Raw genomic sequence first — 17902 nt, forward strand, 5'->3', positions numbered from 1 at the left:
GGAAGCTGATCATATTTCTACCAAATTTGGTTGAAGCGGAAAAAATCTTGTTTGGTTGAAAGGTTTTATCTTTTAAAATGCGAACCAAACAAACTTAAACTTAAGTGCATTACATCAAAACTGTTATAGGTACAAACAACGCGTTCACTGGTAAGATCGCCAATGCGGAAACCAGAAGGTTTTCTCGCATTCGGACCTTCGTCTACTGTACTTAGAAATAAAAGCAACAAACAACTTCCCAGGAATCCTATCAAACAGAATTGTTTTTTCGGCTCGTGTGTTCGTTGTGGGGATGTTTATTTCGAGTTTTCTTTCGGTTGAATTAACACGTGTGGAATACTAGTATGTGGTATCAGCATACACGCATACCGGTATATTACACGTATGTTGATTGCCTTTTCTCGCAATCAAAAGTTTTAATAGTGGTCACACCGTCCGTCCGTTTGGGTGGATGGATGGGCCTGTCCGTCCGTCCGGCTTTTGTTTCCGTTCTGAAACATTTATATATATTTGAAGTATTGTAATGCCTTTGATAAATAAGTATATATTCCCTGGTGGTGTTTCATTTTCACCACATACGCTCCTCGACGAAAGGACAGTGGCACAATTAAAGGTTTAGTTCATGACATTTTATTTCTCACTTGTAACTATTAATGCCTAGGCAGATATATAAATTCCGAATATTACTCACCGAGAAAAGACTATTGAAATTCCTACCCTACTTTCTACAAGTATATATGCTAGTATGCCACATCCTGTGACATGTCTTGTACTTGTGTTAAAGATGTTGCAAAGATTCGCGAAGCTATGGTAAACAGAAAATACGGTAACTTAAGCTTTTGTGTGAATCGTTGTCTGCAGCGAGACCCGAAGCCCTCTCACAATCCGATTGTTGTTCAATAATTTTTATGAACTTAAAGTTTATACTTTTGTACGTGATTTTAAGCCCTGAATTTGATTATGTGATATGTTTATTTTGTCATATATAACATAAAATTAATACATTGATTAATACACCTTGGACATTACTTGAATTCTTGTTAATGTACAAACTTTGTTAATTGCTATTTATGTCACACTTCCTATACGTTGCAAATAGCCACGTGGTCTCTAAAATGCATAATTATGTATAATGCTCGTGCTCCAAATAAAATTGAAGACTGCACTATTGGACAATACTTCATGCACATTAAGCCCGGTTTTCCAGTGACATTTTTTATATAGGATTTAACTTACGAGCTTTGAGAGATCTCGCCAGCCAATAACGACGTTTGTATTGCTTGTACCCGTAGTATGTGATGATAGTAATGTTTTTAATATAATGTGTACGTCCTTACAAAACATCTTTAAATAGCCGTTGGCAAATATTAAGCTCCTTCTTTTATTGAAAATGTGTGCGTGGTTCCAATGCGGATATGACTCACTTCGTGTTCAATGTCTTATATATATTTGACTAGTAGGCCCCGTGGCCTCATGTACAGTAATTTCATCTCTGTTCAATGTGAATATTTTCCTCTATTAACTATTATGTCATCTATCATATATAAATTACTGTAACAGTAAGCATTAGGTATATTAATGCAAATAACTTTGTTTAGCTGATGAAAAATAACAAACATACACACACACTTTAAATTTGATCAGTAATGTCCAGGACAAGACAATGACATAATGTAAACGGTCGTCGTGACGGATTTTTGCCGATGTGAGGTATGTGATAGCATCTTTTTGTCACGTGACCAATTATTGGCTTTGGTGCGTCAAACGTAAACCCCATAGATTGGCAGCCATTATTCCGAGAAGTAAACAAAGCAACAATCTTGTAAAAAAGATTAAATCGATCATATTTGGTAAATAATTTGATAACTAAACATCGATCGTCATTAATGAATGTGAACTAGGCATGTAGTGAAAAAGATGATAGAAGAAATATCAAATGCATGCTCAATGTCATTAAATTTTGAAGTTGAATAAAAAAAACATGAATGATGAATCATTGAATGATAAATCGTTTAAGTTGAAACTTGAAATGAATGCCCACCGGTTTTTATTTCAGTCGTTAAATTAAAAGAAGTTTTGTGTGGGCAGAAGCCTTAAAAGTGTTTATTTATTATTTGCCAACTGAGTTTTTATGTAGAAATGCAATATTTTTACAACAAAACACGTTTCAGGAGACCGTAGATTGCGGTCGGTTTCGTACAGAAACTAATTCGCACCATGTTATTTTGAATTGCTGAATCAATCAGAAACTGTATTGTTAAAACAATTTCCATTGATGATACAGTTTAACATAAAAAGTCTTCAGATAAAAAGGAATTAAAATCCTTAAACTTGTTATTGGAAGTCCTTGCAGAAATGTGGTGTTCTGTTTGTTCCTTTAAGGGGACCTTTTCATGTATTGGTTAATCGAAAAAATTGAGAAATCAGACTTGTAAATTGTTGTTGTATTTGCTAAGAAACAGTAATACTGAACATTTACCATGCTCTTAAATATCCATTATACGATCTTTTGATGATTAAAATATATAATATAAAGTGTTACAAATGCAAAAGTTCACTGTTGCCAAAACGATTGAATTGTTTGGAGAGTTTTGTTGTTACCTTTATATTTGTGACATTACAAGGATAACTTTTATATAGTATACAGGGGTGTTAATTTTCCAGATAATTCCGGAAATCCAGATTTCAGCGGACCAGGGTCAATTTTGGGATCAATGAAAATGCAATAAGATATTTTTTTGAAGAGGGTGGAGGGGTAGGGAAAAATTTGTTTAAAAGCGCGATCAATTGAGAACGAAATTGATATATTTGTTAAAGCTTCATCGTCTTTGCGCTCGGTACTGATTTTGCCCGGTATTTTATTTATTAATTTCTGATTGGCAAGCAGATGACATGGCGATAATTGACAGAATATTGTCGCTACTTTCCGAAATTCTTACAATTCAACGAAATGTTGCACATGTCCGCCATCAGGAAATATTCTAAGTAATCTATTAGCAAAGTTAAGCAGTTCAATAGCATGTTTTAAAGCAATATGTTGACCAAATTATATCTTGATTAATTATTTGCTAGGTAAATAGTTTTAGTTTTTTGGCATTCAAACAATATGCACATTTTATTTCATGTGCAAAACATGTACATTTTTTTCGGATTGTCCTAAAAAGCATTTTTTACTGATTTAATTTATTTTTTAGGTCCATTATAAACAAACCTATACTATAATGACGAATACACATGCGGTGATGCGGACAGTCTGATTAAAAATATTTCGCAAAGTGTTCACCAGATATTGCAATTAGAAATACAATAAAATAGTACAATTAAAGAGCGCTCAAGGGGGGGGGGGGGGCAATGCCCTTTATCTATGTTGGGGACCTGTGTTCCCAGACACCCGGCCTAATTTTCCGGATTAAAATTTGGGACAATTGACACCCCTAAGTATAAAGTATGTCACACTTCTGGTTCTAGCCCAGTTCTCAATTACGTTTTTCTTTCGTTGATTTTATTCTTGTGTAATACTGGAGCTATAATGTAAAAATGTTTACATTTATCAAATTAAAGGATTTGATGACCAATTGAAAAACATGCCAAAATCTGTAAAAAGGTCCCATCATAAATGGCAAAAGTAGTTATTTGGAACTCCTCCATATTTTTTTTTTAAATATTTGATTGCACACTGTGTGTACAAATAAACCTGTTATGAATATTTAAACAGGTGAAATAATAGCATCTGCGCTGTTGTTTTGTGCTTAAAACTCATTATGCCAACAAAAAGATGCAGCTGGGGCACATGTAACAGTGATAGCCGCTACTACCACAAGCCACACATGAGCAATGTTACGTTTTATCCATTTCCAAAGCCAAGTGTTGACTTAAGAAGATGTTTATACTGGATACAGCAATGTGCCCACTCAAGTTTATCAGCTGAAAAAATTGGAAAACACCACTATGTTTGCTCTAAAGTAAGTAATATTTTGTTAAAATACCTTTGTGCAGTCTTTTTATGTCCCCCACTATAGTAGTGGGGGACATATTGTTTTTGCCCTGTCTGTCTGTTGGTCTTTTTGCGCCAACTTTAACATTTTGCAATAACTTTTGCTATATTGAAGATAGCAACTTCATATTTGGCATGCATATGAATCTTATGAAGCTGCACATTTTGAGTGGTGAAAGGTCAAGGTCATCCTTCAAGGTCAGAGGTCAAATATATGTGGCCAAAATCGCTCATTTTATGAATACTTTTGCAATATTGAAGATAGCAACTTGATATTTGGCATGCATGTGTATCTCATGGAGCTGCACATTTTGAGTGGTGAAATGTCAAGGTCAAGATCATCCTTCAAGGTCAGAGGTCAAATATATGTGGCCCAAATAGCTTATTTTATAAATACTTTTGCAATATTGAAGATAGCAACTTGATATTTGGCATGCATGTGCATCTCATGGAGCTGCACATTTTGAGTGGTGAAAGGTCAAGGTCATCCTTCAAGGTCAGAGGTCAAATATATGTGGCCCAAATCGCTTATTTTATGAATTCTTTTGCAATATTGAAGATAGCAACTTGATATTTGGCATGCATGTGTATCTCATGGAGCTGCACATTTTGAGTGGTGAAAGGTCAAGGTCAAGGTCATCCTTCACAAGGTCAAGGTCATCCTTCAAGGTCAAACATCATATAGGGGGACATTGTGTTTCACAAACGCATCTTGTTTATCTTTAAATTAAAATGGCATATTATCATACATGGTACAATGTGATTATGATGAGGCTGAATGCATTTATGAATGTAAATGTTAACATCTTTAACATTCAATATTGTTCTATGTTATAAAGTATACCAAAACATCTTCACCAATAATGAAACTAAAGTCAGAGTGTTTACAATATTGTTTCACGTTTGTTAACCCTTTCCCATCCAGAAGCAAATTGAGAAAGCTATGTGCAGACAGCATAAAACCAGAATCGCCTGTGAGTAACTCGCAGTCTGTTCAGGTTTTATTCTGTGTGTTGCTCACCAGTATCTAAGGGTTTGAAATGAACCCTTTAAAACTTGATTCTAGTAAGAAAGGCCTTTAATTAAATTTAACTTTCCAAGGGACAACAATTGCATCAAAATACATATCGGAGTGGTAAAGGGTTAATAGGTATACAAAAAAGAGTTGCCAAATTCAGTATTTTCATTGGTGTCGTATTTCAGAAGAGCATTAGGCATGTTTAATATAGTTAATGAGTGCATTCTAATTCTATCTTCAGCATTTTCCCGATGGAGCCAAAGATCCAGTGTTGGCCTGGCCCTTACCTACCCCAACAGTTGATATACTGAAGTATGAATCGTTAATTATTGAACTAAAATAAAAATTTGAAATATATGATTTTGTTGTCTGTTCTTGTATCTTTGTCTTTAAATGTTGTTTTTGTCACCATTTTGGGAATGGAGCAAGGCCCTTTGGTTTGGGAAAAAATGCATCCTTATGTCTAAATTGTGAAATGTAGTTGTTGTTATAAATGCTTAAATATACTATAGATTGAGGATGAATGCGTTTAGAATATTAAATAATTTTCTTAGGTTGAACTCGTAGAAATAGATAAGGAAATGAACTGAATACCGGTATGTAACAGGGACTGCCCGAGCAGGCGACTTGGGTGAAAATATATCCTCCAGTTAGTTAACTTAACTTTGTTTAAAGAGCATGGAAAAAATCATTGTAACCTAACTTTCAAGTAAATGCATTAACAAACAATTCCTGGTGAGCAATGTTCCAATTTAAAATCCCGAAAACTTATTTTATTTCGTCACACACTTTTTAAAATCCAATTTATCCAATGTTTTGTTTTCATTGGAAAAATGTTTACAAGGTTTATAATTATAGTGTTTAGTAAAGGAAAAACAACTTTATATTATGTGGGTTAGGTGGGGTGTGGATGTCAATATATGATGCACTTTCATTCAATCTTAATTGCTGTAATTGATGTAAGTTTTCGTTCTGTTTTCTTTTTACTTGCTGTTAAATTTAATGGTGTCATATAAGTATCTTAGTGGTGAAGGGTTAAAATTTAAGATTTGCTTAGTAGAGTTTGAAATATGGGAGTTAAAAAAAAAAAAGAAAAAATATTACATTATTCATCTTTGTTTGAAAAGAGTTGTGAAGGAAATAACTGAAAAAAAATAATTATCTCAACCAGAAAATGTTATTGGAAATCCACTTCCCGCACTGCAGATCTTTGGTGACCACATCAGAGACGATTCTTTTTAATAGATATCATATAATAGACAAATATTTCAATGCATACCATGTTATCTCCTTCATTAACTGGTGTATGTTCTTAACTCCAGTATATCGCCTTTCTGTCCCATTATATGAGACTGTTTTCAGTAGTAAAATGTTGCTTGGTTTTAACATGCAGAAACCTTACCTCTTGTGATATTTGTTGGCAACAGGCATGGTTTAATTGTTCATATAAATGAGTTTTTGTAAAAAATACGGACTTTGGAAGAAGGGAATAACGGGAGGGGTTACCATGCAGTCACCTGTGAAGAGTTTCTGTGACTGTTCATGTTTATTTTTAAGCAAGTCATTGGGGTTTACAATTATATCAAATTATCTTGCGGTCTTACAAATTTGTAGAAGCTCTGCCTTTGGAATTAAAATTGCAAGAAATGTAAATGTCTTTCAAATAAGGTTTTGAATCTGCAAGTGAATGTGATAATATATATCATACATCATCCGATGTTCTTTAAATGGCTGACATTACTTTATGTCTACCCTAACTCGCGCGCATTTCTTGGAAACACCCATAGCCTAAGATTTCTTAATGAAATCTGTTAATACAATGAAAATACAGATTGCATGTACCTTGAAAGAACCTATTGACAAATGATAATTATATTCATGATAAAGTGGCATCAGTTTGTATGATAGAAAATTCCATGCCTGATATTAACAAAAATCGTGTTTATAAAATAACAAAATGAGAAAGTGAACAATATTTTAATGTAAAGTATGCTGGTTACAAACATGCTGTTCTCCTAAATGAACTTCAGAGGCATCACAAGCTATGCTGTATTTAGAAATAATACAATTAATTCATACCAAATAGTTGTTAATCAATTTAAGTATTAATTTGAGAAGTTTTGTGAAAAAAATGTATGTCAGTTATGATTCTGGAAAAGTACATTTATTTTTATGCTCCCCTTCGAAGAAGAGGGGGTATATTGCTTTGCTCATGTCTGTCGGTCGGTCTGTCCGTCCGTCCACCAGGTGGTTGTTAGATGATAACTCAAGAACGCTTAGGCCTAGGATCATGAAACTTCATAGGAACATTGACCATGACTCGCAGATGACCCCTATTGATTTTGAGGTCACTTGGTCAAGGTCACAGGTGAAGGTCACAGTTACTGGAAATAGGCATTTTAAGGATTTAGCATGGTTCAAACAAGGGAAACAACTACCGTTTATGCATGTTCTTTTTGTTACAGCATTTGCCTCCCTTTATTTTATTTATTTAAATTTTACCAAATGTAAGGCTAACTGCATTTTTGTAATGCATTGTATCAATAAACATTGGGCAAAAATGAAATTGAGGTTGCACCACCACCACTATCAATAAACATCGGCAAGAATTAAGGTTACACCACCACCACCGCCACCACCACCACTTGTTTAAGTACACACTGTATTTTCATTATTTATAGACAGTGACATTCATATTAAGTAAATGTGTTTCTATGTGGTAAGTTAAATAATATGGTTGGTTTTCTCTTTTTTTTTTCAGCATTATAACAATGGATGCCCCGGAGGGAAGTGAAACAAATGTAAAGGATAATCCAGAATCGTACCTAACAAGGTAATTAAGTTGTTACTCCTTTATTATTATTGGTTGTCTGTTAAAAAAAATGGAGGATTGAGAGCAAACCTACTGTATTTTACAGGGGTTTCACTGGCCCCAAAAAAGTTGTCGCCACTTTTTTGCCGCATGAAAACTGTTGGTAATTCCAACCTTATTAATAAGAACAATCATTTACAGAAACCTAATACTACATTAGTGTCATTGATTTTATTATCACTTTAAAAAGTATGTTATTACATAAAAAACAATATATACCTTCATAAGTCATACCTTCATAAGTTTTAACAAGCTTTATTTGTATATAAATAACTTTTTTTAAATTTTTATACAGAAATACGAGTCAGATACAACAGTTGAATGCTAAGCCCTCGATATGTGCAACTACATGTTTTATAAAGTTTAATGCAATTTTTGGAAATGTCTACTGAGTTAAGAGGCATACAAATATTAACTCCCCTGCTTAGCTCTCAGCTGACAATATCAGTACCCTTACTAACATCTTAGCATGGCTCGACATACACTTTTTAATCCGCATGTCCAGTTAGACTGGTGCCATAAATGTTCACCAATCCTGACCAAAATGTCAATTGTCCTGATATTTAAATGCAAATAAATACGCCATTACAGGGCTCAACATTAACCTAAAAGCCAACTTGCCCTGCTGGGCAAGTACTTAGAAAATCTACTTGCCCTGAACGTAAAGCCACTTGCCCAAACATGAAATATCACATTAACTGTAAATTTAATGCTCTTTGTTCTTTTTTGCACTTGCCTGGGCGGACAACTAGATTATAAAATTACTTGCCAGGGGCAATAGGACAACTGTTTATGTTGAGCCCTGCATTAACTTCAGTTAAATCAGTAATTGTACAAAATATATATAGTTGCCAATTGATGTGAGAAAAAATGATCTTGACTTTGTTCAGTTGTCCTGGCCGACGTGTAGGTTAATTTTTAGCTCGACTATTATATATGAAATATATAGTGGAGCTATCCTACTAACCCGGGCGTCGGCGTTCCCGTTAGCGTGCAAATGTTAAAGTTGCGTACTACCCCAAATATTTCCTATGTCCTTTGACATATTGCTTTTATATTTTGCATACTTCTCTACCAACATGACCCCAATCTATTAACAAGAGCAGACAACTGTATCAAGCATTTTGACAGAATTATGGCCCCTTTTATACTTAAAATATGCATATTATTGATAAATCTATGTTAAAGTTTGCGTACCACCTCAAATATTTATATATTTATAATAATTATGGCCCTTTTTATACTTAGATAATTGAACATTTTGCTTAAAATGTCATAACTTCTTTATTTATTATCACATTTGATTCATACTTTGGAAATGGGGGCTATATAGGAGTCACTTTGTCGGTCGGTCTGTCTGTAGGTCTGTCCCGAAATTTAATCAGATCTTCATCAAACTTGGTCACAAGTTGTATCTAGATGATGAATAGGTCAAGTTTGAATATGGGTCAGGCTGGGTAAAAAACTAGGTCACGTGGTCACTTAGTTTGTTTTAAACCGAAAGTTTGTCCTGCCCATAACTTATCATTTATTGTGAGATTTTAAAATCATTTGGCAAATTTGTTCACCATCATTGAACGGTGTGTCGCGCGAAAGAATTACGTTGATATCTCCAAGGTCAAGGTCATACTTTGAGTTTAAAGATCAAAAATGGCCATAAATGAGCTTGTCCGGGCAATAACTATGTCGTTCATTGTGAGATTTTAAAATCATTTGTTCAACATCATTGAAGGGTTTGTCGCGCAAAAGAATTACGTTGATATATAATCTCCAAGGTCAAGGTCACACTTTAAGATCAAAGGACAAAAATGGCAATAAATGAGCTTGTCCAGGCCATAACTATGTTGTTCATTGTGAGATTTTAAAATCATTTGGCACATTTGTTCACCATCAATGGCTGGTGTGTCGCACGAAAGAATTACGTCGATATCTTCAAGGTCAAGGCCACACTGAGTTCAAAGGTCAAAAATGGCCATAAATGAGCTTGTCTGGGCCATTACTATGTCATTCATTGTGAGATTTTAAGATTAGCATCACATTCAATATATTATTCAAAGCCAATAAATGTTAGTGTATATTTTTAGAGATTTTTAATGTGCATAAACATTAATCTTTTGAAAGTGTACTTATAAATAATCTTGCAAATCTGTTTGTTTTTTTTAAACACCTGCATTTTCAATGTTGCTTTTTTGCTTAAAAGGACCTTTTTCTCAATTGTAAAATTGCCCACAATTATTCTCCAAGTTTCATTATTTCACATTGTAATTTTTCCCAACATGGGCAGGCTTTATTATTTTCAGTGAGACCGGAGTAAAAAGACCACTGTGTGATGTGGAAGAAGACATAGAAGCCCCACCAGAGAAAAGGTAAGCTGAAAATTGTTTTCCTTTTCAGAAAAGAATAAGTTTCTGTGATAAAAGAAAGCCTTTTACGCAGATTGTTTGCTTGAAGTATTTATTGAACTTGTGTTTTAAGTTATTGAACAAATCAACTGAATCGAATTGTATTGCACATTAATACATTAATGATTTATAGTTTTTTAAAAATCCTCAAAATTGCTTCAATAACAGGTAAATAGAGCACATTTATGAGTAGATTATCAATCTCAATTCACAAGTGATCAGAGGATATAATTTTTTCAGGAGTGACCCAGTTATAAGTGAAATAATTTTTTATGCTCCCCCAAAAAAATTTTTTGGGGGGAGCATATAATCGCTGCTTCGTCTGTCCATGTGTGTGTCTGTCAGTCCGTGCACAATTTTTGTCCGGGCTATTTCTCAGCAACTAATGACCGGAAATCAATGAAACTTTATGGGAAGCTTCACTACCAAGAGGAGATGTGCATATTATCAGCCGGTTCTGGTTGGATGATTTTCACAGAGTTTTGGCCCTTTGAAATTTTCCATTAACTGTACATATAGTGCAATTCTTGTCTGGGCTATTTCTCAGCAACTAATGACCGGAATTCAATGAAACATTATGGGAAGCTTCACTACCAAGAGGAGATGTGCATATTATCAGCCGGTTCTGGTCGGATGATTTTTCACAGAGTTATGGCCCTTTGAAATTTTCCATTAACTGTACATATAGTGCAATTCTTGTCCAGGCTATTTCTTAGCAACTAATGACCAGAATTCAATGAAACATTATGGGAAGCTTCACTACCAAGAGGAGATGTGCATATTATCAGCCGGTTCTGGTCAGATGATTTTCACAGAGTTATGGCCCTTTGAAATTTTCTATAAACTGTACATATAGTGCAATTCTTGTCCCCCCAACTACTAGACGTTTCCTTTTATCTGAATATATAGTGCAATATTGTGACAAAAAAAAACTTTGGGGAGCATCCCCGTCTCCGACGGTTTCTTGTTTGTATGGCCACAATTGAATAGAAATCAATAATCTACCAAATGCCAATTTGATTCATTTGTTTTAATTGTCTTTTAGCTCACCTGAACACTGTGTGCTCAGTTTGAGCTTTTATGATACCATGTTGTCTGTTGTCAATCAATGCTTGAGGTGTGTACATAACTTTTTGAAGGACTTTTTTTTCCTTAACACAGGATGATTTTAAGGAAACTTTGCTGAAATTATCCTTGTGCGAACTACTTTCAAAGTTGTTCAAATTGTTGTGGTCCAATGCATACACAGGTCACTTTTAAAAAAGATATTTAAAAAAAGAAATGATGGTCAGGGCTTTAATATTTGGCGTGTAACATTGTCTTTGGGTCCATAAATAAGTTTCTTTGATATAGCTTTAAATTTGTTATATAACTAAAACTTTGTAAATATTCACCGCTGAAACCTTTTATGTCAGGTGTTTAACATAGTATGGTGGTCCTCTACCAAGTTTCTTCAAATCATGCCTCTGGGGTCAAATTTGCCCTGCCTTAAGGGTTATTTGTTTTCCTTACATTTAATGTGTAAAAACTTAAAAAATCTTCTTCACTGAAACCTCAGACAGAAAGGTTTGATATTTGGCATGTTTTTGTAAGCTGCAAAATTTGTTCAAATCATACCCCTAGGGTAAAAGCTTGTTTTGTAATTATCGATGTTGTGAAAAATCTTCTCAATGGTTAGGAGTTTATATTTGGTGTGTAACATTGTATACAATTGGTAACCAATTGTTTTCATCTTCTAAGTTTGTTCAAAGCATGACCCTGGGATCAAAACTGATCATGCCCAAGGGGGTCACATGATTTTTATAGACTTATATAGTTAACAACTTTAACAATTGTATTATCTGAAACAACAAGGGTGAGGGGTTTAATATTCGATGTGTGCTATCATATTGTGGTTCTCCGCTAAAATAATGCTCCTATGGTCAAAATTTGAACAATAAAGGATTACATTAAAAATATGTTTGAAAACAAACAAACTTTAATTGTTCTAAGTTTGTCTCAGACCAAATTAAGTCTGTGTCACAGAGAGTAATAAACCTAGATAAAATCAACAGTAATTACACAAAAATAAAAAATCTAAACAAAAGGTCATGAAGTTTTAAAATAAAAACCTTTAACTCTTGATTATTTCAAGGTCCATTGAATATCATAAAAATGATATCCTTTCAAAAATAAAATAAGTTTTTTATGAAGAAAATGCCCTAAATTGTTCAAGATAAATTGAGCATGCTGTCTGCCAACAGCTCTTAAACTACACCAGTAAACAACTGTTTTAACTACAAAATAAATGTTGCATTTCAGGTCTAAATCAGAAGCTGACGAGAAAGAAGAGGTTATTGAAGAAAAGCAACATTCTCCAAACAGTGAAAGTGTGACCAAACCTGAAGCTGCTCAGGAAGAGCACAGAACACAGAAATCTATCAGTGACTATGAGCCACAGGAATTGACCAATTCTATAAAAACTGAACTAATAGCCAAGTCTGAGGAAAAAAATATTGATTACAAGGTGGATGCTGATGTTAAAGTAAGACCAGAGCAAGATCTCGAGGCAAGTGATAAGGAAATTAAAAAAGCTGAAGATTTGAGTCTTAATGTGAAAAATGCAGAAGAAATGGAGATGCAACCAGAAAATACCTGTAATAATATGAATATGTTTATGTCTGATAAGGTTAAGGATATAGATGCTTCACTTACTGACATAAATGAGGTTAAAGAGAAGAAAGATGAATGTATGCAGGATGATCAGTCGAATACAAAGGATGATGATGTAAAAGAAAATATTGAAGAAAATGGAACTGTTAAATCAGATAATGACATGAGTAGTTCACAAGAAAGTGAAAAAGAAAACATGGAAGTAGATGCTCCGATGGATTTGACCAGAAAAACTCCAACTTCAAATGGGCAAGACATTATTATGCTCTCAGATGAAGATGAAGATCCGAAGAGATTTACTGGAGATAGAGAATTGTCACTTCAGGAGTTGAAACTAAAACAGAGGATGATCAAGAGGCTCCAGGCTGAACTTCGTAATGAAGAAGCAAAACTGGTTTTGTTGAAGAAATTAAGATTCAGTCAAATTGCACCGCAAGTGAATGACAATTTGCAAAGAAAAACTCCTACAAATAATTCTGCCCAGCCACCACCATTAGTTCGTGGAAATCAGCCACCAGTCCCAATGAAGCCAGCTAACATTCAGGCACCACAGCAGCCCCAACGAGCCATGGGGAATGCCCTTAATAAGAGCCAGGGTCCCCCACCGCTAGTCATGGCACCCAAGGTAGACCAGCGCCAATTGGAAAAACAAATGAAGCTTCTGCAAGAGCATCAGATCAGGCAGAGACAGGCTGTACCTACCAACCAACAGCAACAACAGCAACAAGCAAACCTGGCTGGATTTAGGGGCACACAAGCTCAGGCTGATGCCTTGCGACAGCTGCAGCAGGTGCAACAAAGAGCAGCAGAGGAAACTCCAGAAAAGAGACAAGCTGCTGCCAAGTTGGCACTAAGAAAACAACTCGAGAAGACCCTACTGCAGATCCCACCACCGAAGCCTCCCCCACCGGAGATGAACTTCATACCTAGTCTAGCCAGTCCTGACTTCATATATCTTCTTGGTCTGGAAGAGGCTGTCAACTTTATCATTGACACCAATCTGATATCCAAAGGGAAGAAGAGCCCAGATGAAAAGATGGTGTGTAATCCATTCACATGCGTTCAGTGTGGCACTGATTTCACTCCTGTCTGGAAGAGGGAAAAGCCTGGCTCAAAGAATGTCATCTGTGAGCAGTGCGTCACCTCCAACCAGAAAAAAGCCCTGAAGCAAGAGCACACGAACCGTCTGAAGAACGCCTTCGTGAAGGCCCTGCAGCAAGAGCAGGAGATTGAGAGAATGCAGTCGCAAGAACTGAAAGCCACTGCATCCGCTGTGACCCTGTCTTCCTCATCTTCCAGCTCATCCTTAAAGGAGAAAGCTGAGACCAGGGAAAGGGATGCGAGGGACGCTTCAGCAAGAGATGCTTCAGCAAGGAACGCAGCGGCCGTCCAGAATGCTGCTGCCCAGGCACAGGCTTACAAAGAGTCAATGGAATCTTTGAGACAGCAACATCAGAACTTGGTGCAAGCCCACCAGGCAGCGGCTCTGCGTATGGGGCAGCCTTTAGGTCTGCAGTTCAATCCTAGAGGACCATTTCCATATCAGTTGCCGTTTGCCCGGGCGTCAGATCTTCAACGACAATATCTGCTAGATATGATCCCCAAGGGAGGACTTCCGTGGAACTCTTGAGCTAACTTATGATGATATGATTGCTGTACTGTTAATACTGGGTAATCAGTTTTATAGATATTGTGTGACTTGAAGTCATTGTTGTGTGAAAGTAACTTTGGAAAGAATACATGTCATTTCTTTTTTTCGATTTTCTGACCAATAATGCTTATTGTACTGTAGTGAAGTTAACAGTTATTTGTTTTTTTGTAGATACATGTACTAAAAGATAATCATGACAAAGACACGTTTTTCCTTTTGTATCATCGTCCTTTTACATACCTTTTCCTCTGAATAGCAGCTACAGGTATTGAAGTTAACACTGAAAGGAAATTATAAATTTTCTAAAAATTGTAATCATAATACATATTTACTAATTCCAGATATCTCATGAAACTTTGTTTTCATCTTTTGATTAAAGAAAATGTGTGGTATAACAGTCACCCTGAAAAAGGAAACATGCTTACAGAATAATTTTTTATGAGATGTCTAGGATAAGTAGTTGTAGAACATTTGTGCAATAAAGTGGAATGGTGTGAAATGTACGCTTAATTTGTAAAACTTAACACAAATATCAATTCAAGGGGCTTTTTTAAACCCCCATTACTGGTAATGGGGTCTATATAGGAGTCACTTTGTCGGTCTGTCTGTCTGTCCGTCTGTCCAGAAAATTTCATCCGATCTTCACCAAACTTGGTCAGAAGTTGTATGTAGATGATGTCAAGGTCAAGTTTAAATATGGGTCATGCCGAGTCAAAAACTAGGTCACAGGGTCACTAAGTGTGTTTTAAACCGAAATTTTGTCCGGACCATAACTATGTCATTTTTCGTTAAATTTTAAAATGACTTGGTACATTTGTTCACCATCATGGGACGGTGTGTCGCGCGAAAGAAGTACGTCAACATCTCAAAGGTCAAGGTCACACTTGAAGTTCAGAAGTCAAATGCATGTCCAGGCCATAACTTTATCATTTATTGTGAGATTTTAAAATCATTTGGCAAATTAGTTCACCATCATTGGACGGTGTGTCGCGCGAAAGAATTGCGTCAATATTTCCAAGGTCAAGGTCACACTTTGAGTTCAAAGGTCAAAAATGGCTGTAAATGATCTTGTCCGGGCCATAACTATGTCATTCATTGTGAGATTTTAAAATTACTAAGTACATTTGTTCACAATCATTGGACAATGTGTCATGCGAAAGAATTACGTCGATATCTTGACGGTCAAGGTCGCACTTGGAGTTCAAAAGTGAAAAATGGCCATAAATGAGCTTGTCCGGGCCATAACTATGTCATTCATTGTGAGATTTTAAAATGACTGTACATTAATTTTGTTCACAATCATCGGACAGCCTGTCATGCGAAAGAATTCAAGAGTTCAAAGGTCAAAATGGCCATAAATAATAATGGCATAATAATTCTTAAAAATCACCATTTAGATTCTCTTGTTTTGTGAAGACAGCTTGCAAAATAGTCTGTGTCAATGCGGCATGTGGGGGTATACGTCACGTCTGTGACAAAGCTCTAGTTATTAATAATCCTGATTGAATAATGTGAACACTTAATTATGAAAATAAATTGTTCATGGGTGAAGTTTTTCGGGTTAAACCGGAATTCCGGTGTTTGGATCGCCGCCGAGGCCATGCATCTGCGTCGTGCTAAAACCTTAACATTGGCTCTAAAATCAAAGTGCTTCCACCTACAACTTTGAAACTTCATATGTAGCTGCACCTTGATGAGTTCTACGCACCTAACACTCATTTTTGGATCACTTGGTCAAAGGTCACTGTGACATCAAATAAAAACAACAACTTCTGACAAGCTTTCATTGATTCAAATTCAAAAATATTTAAACACTACTTCTTATTATCTCGCATGCTGAAATAGATGTTGCTTCAAAACTAGAAAACGGGTAACAGTAGTTGTTTATTAGGTAGCAATAGTTTGAATATAAATTAAAGGGAGTTTTATTTGGTTCACACTTGGGGAGGGAGGCGTTAACAAGGACAAAGAATGTTGTGTTAAAATTACCAACAATTCCTGTCGCTTCGATGATAGCAGCATCACAGGAGCTGGGAACAAACATTTGTATGAGCTCCATAAGGCTCATGCTGAGGAGTACTTCTTCACTGATGCTCTGAACGTGTTGATGATGTTTTTCAATGTGTTGTAAAACGCCACTGAATATGCACTTGTGTATAGATATAGGCGTTAAATCAAATAAAACACATTTACATTTTAGGTGAATGAAACTCAGTATGTGGATAGAGGGCCATATTACCGTGCATATGGTCACCGTATACTTTTTTAACTTCAAACGGAAAGAAACAGTATAGTTAGTGGAAAGTACCGTATACTTATAAAATAACTTTCAAACGTGTTCTATGAAGGCTTGGGTGTTTTTCGGTTTGTCATCTTTCAATATCGTCGATAAAAAAAGCGATGTACACCAACACAGAAAGTGACTTACACATTAAGTTATATAAAAGCGAAAAGATTATATTGTGAGGATTAATACGATAAAACGTATGGGTAAGAATTGGGTCGTTAAGCAGGAAAAAATGACAATTGTTGACTATAGTAACAAGAAACATAGCTACTCGGCTACAATGCCTTTATTAAGTGATAATTCTTATATGCATACTGGCGAAAATGCCAATTAGTATGCTCACACTTTTACAGATATGAATATATTGTAAACAATTAATGCCAACACAAAGCAGCCTGATTTAATCCTTTCCAAATGGACATTGTTCCGACATCAACTGAGTTATTGTCACGTTTAGAAAATAATGTCTCATTTACTAGTTTGACATGTAAGTTTTACATGATAAAGTGATGATACTTCATCAATATAGTAATATTAACCATCATGTGAGATTGTGCAATTTCATATTGTTGCGGATAGCATTCCGACATTTTCCATGATTGAGGTGTATGTGGTACTCAGCGTAGTGATAGAACCTTGTCGCTTAGCAGCAGCTCTATCGGGAGGACGGACGCACTGGTTCTCACCTTTCACTCAACATTCACTTCTGGGCCCGGATCTTGACCCAACCACAACTTGGTAACCGCTTCTGCTCGCGGGCTAAACAAAGTTCGGGGGGGGGGGGGGGAGCTGGCAAGTCTCGTTCGACCAGTTGCATTTTTTTGGAGCAAGACGGGCTCCGCCAGCATTGTATCAAGCCTCCTGAACTGAATTGAAGAGGACAAGACAACATAATACAAATGACACAAGTGAGTTTCGGCAGTTGTCAACGATCGAACCATATAAACGTAAAAAACACGTCATGCATGCGGCATGATGCAATGTAAATCGGCGTGTGGTTAATGGGTAATATAGGGGCAGTAGTCA

The 17902-nt window shown here is 35.8% G+C and overlaps 1 protein-coding gene across 3 annotated transcripts; it reads left to right on the plus strand.

The window, feature by feature from the left end:
* The first annotated feature begins 1725 nt into the window (after positions 1 to 1725).
* On the plus strand, positions 1726 to 14792 carry LOC127876873 (transcriptional repressor p66-beta-like). 3 transcript variants are annotated; one of them, XM_052422373.1, is made up of 6 exons: positions 1765 to 1850; positions 3861 to 3962; positions 5254 to 5324; positions 7774 to 7845; positions 10185 to 10250; positions 12588 to 14792. In XM_052422373.1, the coding sequence occupies exons 4-6, from the start codon at positions 7784 to 7786 to the stop codon at positions 14566 to 14568; spliced, it is 2109 nt and encodes a 702-aa protein (XP_052278333.1). In that variant the 5' UTR covers positions 1765 to 1850; positions 3861 to 3962; positions 5254 to 5324; positions 7774 to 7783; the 3' UTR covers positions 14569 to 14792. The 3 variants fall into 3 exon arrangements, with proteins under 3 accessions (XP_052278332.1, XP_052278333.1, XP_052278331.1); XM_052422371.1 differs by having other exon boundaries at positions 1794 to 1850; positions 3776 to 3962; XM_052422372.1 differs by lacking the exons at positions 3861 to 3962; positions 5254 to 5324 and having other exon boundaries at positions 1726 to 1850.
* The last annotated feature ends 3110 nt before the right edge of the window (positions 14793 to 17902 follow it).

The sequence above is a fragment of the Dreissena polymorpha genome, chromosome 4 (genome assembly GCF_020536995.1).
Source record: "Dreissena polymorpha isolate Duluth1 chromosome 4, UMN_Dpol_1.0, whole genome shotgun sequence".
Taxonomy (NCBI): domain Eukaryota; kingdom Metazoa; phylum Mollusca; class Bivalvia; order Myida; family Dreissenidae; genus Dreissena; species Dreissena polymorpha.